This window comes from Triplophysa rosa, linkage group LG18 (assembly GCF_024868665.1).
Source record: "Triplophysa rosa linkage group LG18, Trosa_1v2, whole genome shotgun sequence".
NCBI classification, from domain to species: Eukaryota; Metazoa; Chordata; class Actinopteri; order Cypriniformes; family Nemacheilidae; genus Triplophysa; species Triplophysa rosa.
Window position 1 is genome coordinate 9,896,613 of NC_079907.1, and position 10,735 is coordinate 9,907,347.

Here is a 10,735-nt window from a genome sequence, read left to right on the forward strand (position 1 = left end):
ATGCTCACGCCGTACATGAACTCTGTACCTGCCGTGATCGCCAAGGCATCCGCCATCCACAACCCCATAATCTACGCCATCACTCACCCAAAATACAGGTATGCGGGGGCTGGTGCTGATTTCACAGAATGATTGAGGTCTGCAAGCTCTTATTGTTGAGTGCTGAGCGCAAGTTGTCTTGTATGCTGAGCAAAAATTGAAATGACTAGTAAGAGCACTGAAGCAAAACAGCAAATCTGAGTCAATAACCAGCAACTCCTGTTTACTTCAGACTTCCAATACAAAGACTTGTCAAGTGAAATGAAACATGGTTCCTCGAGTAATACATGCTGTGTGCTTCAAGGCCAGGCAGACTCACGGTGATTGGTAGCGGTGTGTGATGAACACAAAATACCTTGAGATGACAGAGGTTGACTCTGGTCTTCACAAGTCAGGTTTATTTAAGATTGATGTGCTGTGGATTCATTCGGACCCAGTGTCAGAAATAAATTTGTCTATTAATGGGCAACGCTTCAACTGAAACTTTTGTTTCAGGGGCATTTTTTTACAATTTATATTATGATTTTTTAATTGTATAAAACAAATATGTCACCTATTATTTGCCCCCATGTTTTGATTATATACTGTAGGACATTTTTGTACGGCGCTTTCATTTTTGACCTTGTGTGGGTCATACGGTGTGGGTCATGTCAGGGCGGGGATGGGATGGGCAACGCAAGATTTCTACCTCATGTTGAAGCACCTAGAGGTCATAATCTGCCCTATCCTTATAGCCTCTATTCAGTGCAACAGCAGAAGTAGGCATCAATTATCAGTCATTGATCTTATCTATTAAAAATAGATTTTTAACGATAAAGTATAAATCTTTAAACGCATCCGTTGACTCCTCCCCTTCAACTGTCAGTTTCATTTCAAAATGCAACAGCTGACTTTACACATCCAATCAATTCGCAGTGAAAAACTAATTTTCTCCTTTGAAATTCCTTTTCACTCGGAAATGTGTCAGAATACGGATGTAAAAATAACTTCCGGTTCACAGGGACTTTAACACCACCTAAACCTTGTGTGATGTTTTGGAAACCGTCATCAATATTTAAGTAAGGGATAATCCATGCACACCTTCCAGCCAATCAGAATTGAGTATTTAGACCAGCCCTTCTCAAAGTCCAGACACCATTTCACATCCAGTCCGGGAGGGAATTCGATCCGGACCTGCCTTCACTTTGTATTTCAAGTGCCAAACAAACATGCATATAGGCGCGCACAAACCATTGTTGCAGTCTTTAATGACTTCTTCCGTCAGGTAAAGATAAACTTAGCTTTCACGCAGTAGAAAATGTAAGCCTATGTAAAAAGTGTAGTTAAAACGTTTAAGGATAAATTCTACATTTTTTCTCACAGTTATTGTATTTATTTGGCATTAAATCTGCTCTATCTGCACATTGTTATTTTAAAATACTTTCCAATGTGAATGAACGTCTAATTAATTTAAAAACCACATAGAACATTTAACAATCATTGTATGGTGTAATTTTATTGTAATTAAAATGTATGAAATATAATCTATAGAGACTAAAGGTCTTTGCACATACAGTCCGAAATTTTCGTATGCGTTTTTCGTATTTGGCTCTTGTTTGTACGGTGTCTCTGAATTGTTAAAAAAGGCCACTCAAAATGCTTGACGGATGCGAAAAAATAAAATCGAACCCGGTCCGAATTTTTTTATGATGGATATGGGAGGCAGTGTGTAAATGTGATTGACATAACGCAAGGTCGTATTTATTTTTTAACGTGCGGAAATTTCGGACGCAAATTTCGGACTCAATGTGCAATGGGCTTAACACCGTTAAGGAAAGAGATGGACTGCTGCAGGGTTCATACAACAGCTTTATTATTCAGGAGATGAGTATACTTTTATAAAATATATTAGGAGAACTTCTGCTTATTTAAGATCTATTATAAAAACCCACATTAAAGCATGTTAACATCACAAACAGGATTTATTGTTTTTAATTAAGTGACCACACTAAAATAGAAATAATCTACCATGATCTCTGCATGTAGATACGATTTAAACCCAATTTATGGTTCTGCGTAGGACCTACGCCCTACGCAGAGCCGCGTACCCTGTGCGTACCCTACGCCGTAGCCTGACGCGCACCTCTCCAAAAATGTAACAACGCGTCAACTCAACGCGGACCCTACGCGGACCGCAAGCGCTGTGATTGGTCGGTTTGGCAGCATCGTACTTCCTTCTACGCATTTCTGCCGTCTTCTTCCGACAAGTTCAGAGTCCACAAAATGCAATTTTATGTGTCTAATACATGCATGGGCAACTTATAACACACCAAAGACACAGAAAAACATGTATTTGCGTCATATGCCCTTTAAGTATACCAATATTTATCTTCTGTGTTAAAAATTCTTTCTACACGGTCTGTCTTTGATATAGGTTTGTAGTCTTTCTGTAAGTCCTCACAAAGTTTATAAATCCCCCATAAAAGTAATTTACAGAGCCCTGTTTACTGTGCACTATAGAAAAGTGTTTTGTGTCCACTATTACTGCTGACTAACTTGAAAAACTAAATGTTATTTAGTTTGAAAACAGCTTATGAATAAAAAAGTGTTTGTATTATTAATAATACATTAGAATTGGAGGACGAGGTGTAAAGATAAATATTCACTCTTAATTTGAATGTTTATTCAAGTGATTTTTCTATGGCTGTCACTATGGTGGTACTTGGAACAACTCATTTTATTAAAGGTGGTACTTGATCTGAAGAGTTTTAGAACCACAGGTTTAGAGGTTTGGCTCTTTTATAGCAACCTTGTCTCAGATATTGTAGTTAAAATTGATAAAACAAATGAGATCATTGTTAAAATACTTGAAGATTATAAAACTGTAAAATGATTGCAGATTGTATAGGTAATAATCTAGATTTGGGTCAAATTGATGAGAAATGTTTGCGTTCATATTGACATTTTGAATAGTTTGCGTTCATATTGACATTTTGAATAATATTGACTTTTGATTGCAGACTTGGCAAATCTGAACTCAGTTTATGACAGTTTTGGGACAACAGAGACATTTGTTACACGTCTGGGTCTTCTTAAACCCAAAAATGAAAATTCTGTCATAATTTCACCCTCAAGTTGTTCCAAACCTGTGTATACATTTCTTTTTTATGTATAACACAAAAGCAGATCTTTTAAAAAATGTGGGAAAGAGAACAGTTCTGGGGCTCCATTGACTACTATAGTATTTGTTTCCTTTGACTATATTAGTCAATAGTGCCCCAGAACTCTTTGGTTGTCCTACTAACACTCTTCCAAATATCTTTTTTGTGTTCAGCAGAACAAAAATAAAATTCACAGCACAACGTGAACAATGTGAGGTTGAAATGATGACTGAATTTGACAGGATTTTCTATTTGTTTTCCATTTATTCTCATTAATGCCTACGAGAAATGATTAAGAAGGGATCTCATCTGGGATTTTTTTTAATGGGTAAAATAATTTTAAATAATATTTAAGCAATTGTGTACTTCTGTATAAATGCATGTCTGCTATGCAGCATTCAACAGTGTGTAAATGCACCTTATTCTAATATAAAGTATTAGCTCTTCAGATGCACCTGTGACTTTTTCTCTGTTTAAAGGCGTCAGTATTTCATCACAAGGTGAAACGTTTCTTTTCATCAATGTCTTGTTCTTTTCACAGGCTGTGAGTTATATGCATTCTGCGGTGCTCTGTTTGGCATCTGCTCTATGATCACACTCATGATTATTGCAGTGGATCGATACATTGTCATCACTCGCCCTCTGGCTTCCATTGGCGTTATGTCACGCAAACGCGCCCTGGTCATACTCGCCGCTGCGTGGCTTTACTCAATGTGCTGGAGTCTGCCTCCTTTCTTCGGATGGAGTGAGTGAAGCACCCACATGCTCACATGCACAAACAGCATCCCCTAATTCAATGTTATCTTCTCGTTCAGGTGCATATGTTCCTGAAGGTCTGCTGACTTCATGTTCGTGGGATTACATGACCTTCAGTCCATCTGTACGCGCTTACACCATGTTGCTCTTTATCTTTGTGTTCTTCATTCCCCTCTTTGTCATCATGTACTGCTACATCTTCATCTTCCGGGCCATCCGTGATACCAACAGGTGACTCTAAGTTTTATTGACCGTTACATGGATAGCCCTTAATAATTGTTTTTTATTTTAAGTTCACAAAACGGTCTTACAATAATTACTACTAAAGTTTTTTTTCTGAGCTGAGGAGCTTTGTTGAATCTGGAAAGAGGAAGCACAGAGGATAGTGCGAGGTTTTCTGCAGAGGAAATTATGTCAGTGTTAAAAAAGAGATTGATTTTAGATTGTAAAGGACACTGTCAAAACAGCACCGAAGACATAGAGCAATCAACTCTGTTTGTTGACTTTGTGAATTGATGCATGTGTTTTCTGTGTGATGGGGATTACAGAGCTGTGGGAAAAATCAATGGAGAAGGAGGATCCAAAGACTCGATCAAGAAATTCCACCGGATGAAGAATGAATGGAAGATGGCAAAGATAGCACTCATAGTCATCTTGTTGTATGTCATCTCCTGGTCTCCTTACTCATGCGTGGCACTCACAGCTTTTGCAGGGTGAGAATGAACACTTCCTTTTCATGATCCATTTCTTAAGCGACATTTGTGTTAGTGTTGTGAATCGTGATACAGAGATAGAAGTTTTGAAAAACAATTTATTTACCATATTCAGATTCCAATGCCTTTTAAAATATCTCTATAACCGTTACTATATTGTTTTATGTTTGTTTGTTGGATGTATTTACTGCTGTTCTGTTATATGTGACCTTGGACAACAAAACCAGTCAAATTTTTTAAATTGAGATTTTTACATCACTCGAAAGCTGAATAAATAAGCTTTCAATTGATGTATGGTTTGTTGGGATACGACAATGTTTGGCTGAGATACAACTATTTGAAAATCTGGAATCTGAGGGTGCAAAAAATAAAAATATTGAGAAAATCGCCTTTAAAGTTGTCCAAATGAAGTCCTTAGCATAACATATTACTCACAAAAATGAAGTTTTGATATATCAATTTACAAAATATCTTCATGGAACATGATCTTTACTTAATGTCCTAATGATTTTGACCAATACAAAGTATTTTTGGCTATTACTAAAAATGTTCCTGTGCTACTTAAGACTGGTTTTGTGGTCCAGGGTCACATATTAGGAAATGTCAGAGGCAACTCAACATAACTAGAAATTCAAGCCAGAAATAAGTTAAAAAGAACAAAGATCATTGATAACAGCATCCAATTATCTTAATCTGTCTATTGTGGCGTTTTATGTGAAAAGCAGATACAGTATCTTCCTTTCTTTAAAGGCCGTACCTCAGAGATGACATATTTTTTTGTATGCAAACCCCGGAAGCGACTCTGGTTCCATCGCCCCAAAGTCAATGTTTTTTTAATATAAATCTCAAAAATAATGCAACATGGGCACACATCTCTAAAAACGTGGATGTGCATTCATTCACTGAGTAATTACTTACCAGATAACACGTCTTGTTGTCGGAGGCTTGGTGGTGGTCAGAGCCATTGGGCGTAGTTTCCACGCAAAACTCGCCATTTATCAATATGGACATGAGCAGTTGCTACGATCAAATCTCACGACAGGTCTCGGTTCGTGTACGCAAGTTTTAAGATAGGGCGAAGGTCTGTGTACGCTTTACCCTTTTGATAACTGAAAAGGAATAATGACAAAAATAGAAAGATTAGTTTTTTTTTGTTTAGTATAACAAATGTAAAAATAGATTCCGATGCGATTTCTTATTTTCATTACATTAATAAAGTATTTTCTTTTCTAGCCTAATATACGATCATTTAATTGTTTTAAATTACAAAGTGAACAGGTGCTTAGGTGTAAAAAAATCATGGCCCATTAAGAGTCGAGAGATCAGAAGTTAAAATTTCACGTGAATTCAAGCATCACGTGATTCATGGAGCTTTCAGCCCAACACAGTCTCACGGGAATTCGTGAAATTGTCACGAACGGTAATCTATTAATTCGTGTTCATCAACACGAATTTCCCCCTTTTTTTGTGTCAGTCAACATGCATTTTTTGCGTCACCCAGCACGACTTTTCATCAAAAGTACTTCGCAATATCTTTCCTATGTATAAATATATATCAATGCAATCTGATGGGAATTCATATACCTATTCTACAAGGTGGCTCATTTGTGTGATTTCCTACTATCTTATTCGTATGTTTTGTTATGATATGACTTTTCCCATGTGACGTTATGTTTAGGGGCGGGGTTAGGGTAGCCATTTATCATTGCTTTGCCACCTAGTGAAACTAGTATTTTTTAGCTAAATTAGCCTTTGCGGCTGTGATTTTAGGGTTTGGGGTGAGGTAAGGTGTTGGTTATTAAGTATTTGCGACTTCTTTTGATATCAGGTTAGAAATATATAAATGTACATACACACGCGGGCGGGCTGTGTATTGAAAAATTGTTGTGCTAGTGACACGAAAAAAGTTGTGCTGATGTTGAACACGAATGGATACGAATAGATTACAGTTCCTGACAATTTCACAAATTCCTGTGAGACTGGGTTGTTCAGCCATTGCTGTGAAAAAACTGTTCCATTGGAGTCAACGGACTATCTCTCTCTCAATGGCTTTGGTGGTGGTGATGTTGATATCTAGCAACCGTAGTGTAGTGTTCATAGCCTCATGTTAACTTTTTACGTTTGGCTATTGTATTGAGGCTTCAAAAGTAACAAATGTTAAGTTAATTTGTAAAGTTTGTACAAAAAACGTGTAATCATCAGAAACCTTTGTTAATCTGAGAGCTTATTTTTTATGGGAAAAATCCATGGGCTTTCGGTCGAGGGAACTAGTGCAGCGCTAAGTTCTGGGTTGGCCTAAAAACACGTCATCTCTGCGGTACTCAGTAAAGCTAAACTGAAAAAATGTATTATTTTGTGAAAAAAATATTATTTTAAATATGGTAAGAAAATGTCAAATTGCAGAAAAAGACAGCAAATTTTCAAGAACAACTTGAAAAACATTTTACGTGATAAAACTGTTACAGTATTTTACAGTATTTTACTGGTACCCCAGCTGCTGGAAAATTACATTTTTTTACTGGATTTTTTCACAGTGTATAAGTGAGACTGACAATAATCAAAGACTCAAAATTGGCTTAATTAAAGTATAATTTGTAAAGATTCTTACAGTCCTGATCCAGCATCCATCCACCCCCATAGACAGAAAACGTGTCACAGTCTTTAAAATAAATGCTCTCAAAACTAATTACACACGGTAACCCGGATGCAGCAAATCATTTTGACAGTTTTTTTTGACAAATTAAATATAAATATGTGTTTTAATAACATGACATTATATTTACCGATGATTAAACCAAATTGCCTGTCCATGACATTTGAGCATCATTTATTACCTTAAAACCGAAAGTAAACGGCTTTTCCTTGCAGAAGGTCAGCATTCGGTAAAAATGAGCTAAGAAAATATTTCAAAATCACATTTTATGTCCAGTTTTTTCTCATGTGGCAAATAGCCGTGTAATAAGCAGGATAATTTACAAGCAGCCGGCTGTTATCATGAAATAAGCCCCATCAGTGTGATACAAGCATGATCACACTGTCGGGGCTTATTTCTGGGATAACAACCGGCTGCCTGTACATTATCCCTTACATAACATTGTTTGTTGCCATTTGTTTATAAATTGAGCTTCTGGGTATGCTTTTGGACATTTGAACCCAAGTAACCTACAATTTTATGTTCAGACAGAGATAGAATTAATTTACATAAAAGTTACAGATAGCAGCTTTTAAATATGGCTTGAAAAATGTTCTAACTGAAATATAAAATGTAAAAAGTTTTCTGCAAAAAAAGAGTGATGCAGGAAAGAAAACATTAGTAGCTCAGTATACAATAAACAATAGAAGTCAATGAAACTTCAACACTCAGATTAAAAAACAAATGTGTGTGTCAATCTTAAATTATACGATGTCAGGCTTTGACAAGCTTTCTCTTGGCACATCTGTCTGAAATCATCTCCCATAGACTTAACATTGTTTAAAAATGTGAGAATTTGCACATCAGTCATGTTGTTGATATCCTGCCCATGGTGTGGCTGTAGTTTAATAAGTAGAACGTATGAGGATTGTGCTGTGATGTAACCCCTGCATTGCTGCACTGAGATATACAGTCAGTGTCTCAATGTTAAACTTTGGTTTAGGAGTATTAGGTGATTTACAACAACTCAGAGAAAAATTGTATTGCTTAGAGCACATGTTTTCAAACTTTTTCATGCCAAGGACCACCAAATATGATGAACCTCTTAAGAGAGACCCCCTTTCTAAAATACATTTCCTTAAAAACATATTTCTTCGTAAATTTGACAATCTGTTTATCATTCACACTATAATATTTCTGTTGTATAATAAACATCTTTACTTTGACGTTAGTAATTCAGTAGAATTTGACATTTTTGCTGTCTTTTGTTTTAAAAAAAATTCTGGGGATCTTTTAGAACATTTTGGAGGCCCCCTGGGGGCTACCCGTTAGTACTTAAAGAGAGCCCTGGTGGTACGGGACACGACAGGAAATTAAAAACTGTATATTCACAATGTAAAATGTTTAATACATGATCGATAAATACGGAATAAATCTCATATAGCCTATGTGCAATTTTAATACAGTTATATTAATTATCATTTATTTATCATTGGTCACTGTAACTCAGGCAGGTGACAGGCATTAATACGCTCCACTGCATTAATAAATTATATAACTGATGCGTCACTAAATTAACAAATGTAAGTATACAGTAAACATTACATACAAATAATGAATGAATAAATACCTTAATGGAAAGAAGAGCTGTATTTTGATGTGTGTGACAGTTATTGGCCACAATGTTGTCTAGGCAACAACGGCCACTTCCGCTTCCTGTTAGTATGTCCCAGTGTTTGCAATCTCTTTTGCCATGCGCTCAAAAGAACCTACTATTCCAACACAAAAACAGTACCTACTATTAGGGCATAGTATAAGTAGGCGAATTGGAACGCAGGGTCACACTCTCTCTTCCGATGAGCTGTGTGCAAAATTAAGCTTCTTGTGTATTTCTGCACTTGAACGGCTGTTTAAAGCTGTTGTTGTTAATGCTGTAAAGCGCTTAATCAACACGCGTCTGCATCTACTCGAGGTTAAATCAATGAAGTGCCCGTTGTGATTTAGTTTTGACTCGTCACATTGACGAGCCGCTGCAGTAAAGTCTCTGTTTGTTAGATACAGCTGTTCTCTTGACGTTTAAAGGGGTCATATGACACGGCTTAAACGAATATTATCGTTGGTTTTAGATGTAATGCAATGTGTATACACGATTTAAGGTTAAAAAACGCTGTATTTTCCACATACCGTGCATGTTTGTATATTCTCTTTGCCCCGCCTCTCTTAAACGTGCAGATTTTTTACAAAGCTCATCGCTCTGAAAAGCGAGGTGTGCTATGATTGGCCAGTTAACCAGTGCGTAGTGATTGGTCGAATACTGTAAATGTAACGCCTCTTACCATATTTGGAACATCAGGTTCCAAAGCAATTGTACTGACAGGTATGACCACCTTACTTGCGTATACATTTGGGCGGTCTTAGTCAAATCATACCATGAACTGACATAGATTTTTGGGCGTGTGGTTACACGAGGCATTTCAGGCAGGTATGGGTGAGCATTCGCTTTTAGATAGAATGCATCTTTTGTTCCGACACTTACATTTTTTGCAATTTTAAGTGTCTAATACATGCATGGGCAACTTATAACACACCAAAGACACAGAAAAACAAGTATTTGCGTCATATGCCCTTTAAGTATACCAATATTTATCTTCTGTGTTAAAAATTCTTTCTACACGGTCTGTCTTTGATATAGGTTTGTAGTCTTTCTGAAAGTCCTCACAAAGTTTATAAATCCCCCATAAAAGTAATTTACAGAGCCCTGTTTACTGTGCACTATAGAAAAGTGTTTTGTGTCCACTATTACTGCTGACTAACTTGAAAAACTAAATGTTATTTAGTTTGAAAACAGCTTATGAATAAAAAAGTGTTTGTATTATTAATAATACATTAGAATTGGAGGACGAGGTGTAAAGATAAATATTCACTCTTAATTTGAATGTTTATTCAAGTGATTTTTCTATGGCAGTCACTATGGTGGTACTTGGAACAACTCATTTTATTAAAGGTGGTACTTGATCTGAAGAGTTTTAGAACCACAGGTTTAGAGGTTTGGCTCTTTTATAGCAACCTTGTCTCAGATATTGTAGTTAAAATTGATAAAACAAATGAGATCATTGTTAAAATACTTGAAGATTATAAAACTGTAAAATGATTGCAGATTGTATAGGTAATAATCTAGATTTGGGTCAAATTGATGAGAAATGTTTGCGTTCATATTGACATTTTGAATAGTTTGCGTTCATATTGACATTTTGAATAATATTGACTTTTGATTGCAGACTTGGCAAATCTGAACTCAGTTTATGACAGTTTTGGGACAACAGAGACATTTGTTACACGTCTGGGTCTTAAACCCAAAAATGAAAATTCTGTCATAATTTCACCCTCAAGTTGTTCCAAACCTGTGTATACATTTCTTTTTTATGTATAACACAAAAGCAGATCTTTTAAAAAAT

At 36.2% G+C, this 10,735-nt stretch overlaps 1 protein-coding gene across 1 annotated transcript; it reads left to right on the top strand.

Moving 5' to 3' along the window:
- On the top strand, positions 1-4,652 carry LOC130569528 (melanopsin-A-like). The gene is made up of 4 exons (XM_057359228.1): positions 1-112; positions 3,721-3,924; positions 3,995-4,166; positions 4,484-4,652. The coding sequence occupies exons 1-4, from the start codon at positions 1-3 to the stop codon at positions 4,650-4,652; spliced, it is 657 nt and encodes a 218-aa protein (XP_057215211.1).
- The last annotated feature ends 6,083 nt before the right edge of the window (positions 4,653-10,735 follow it).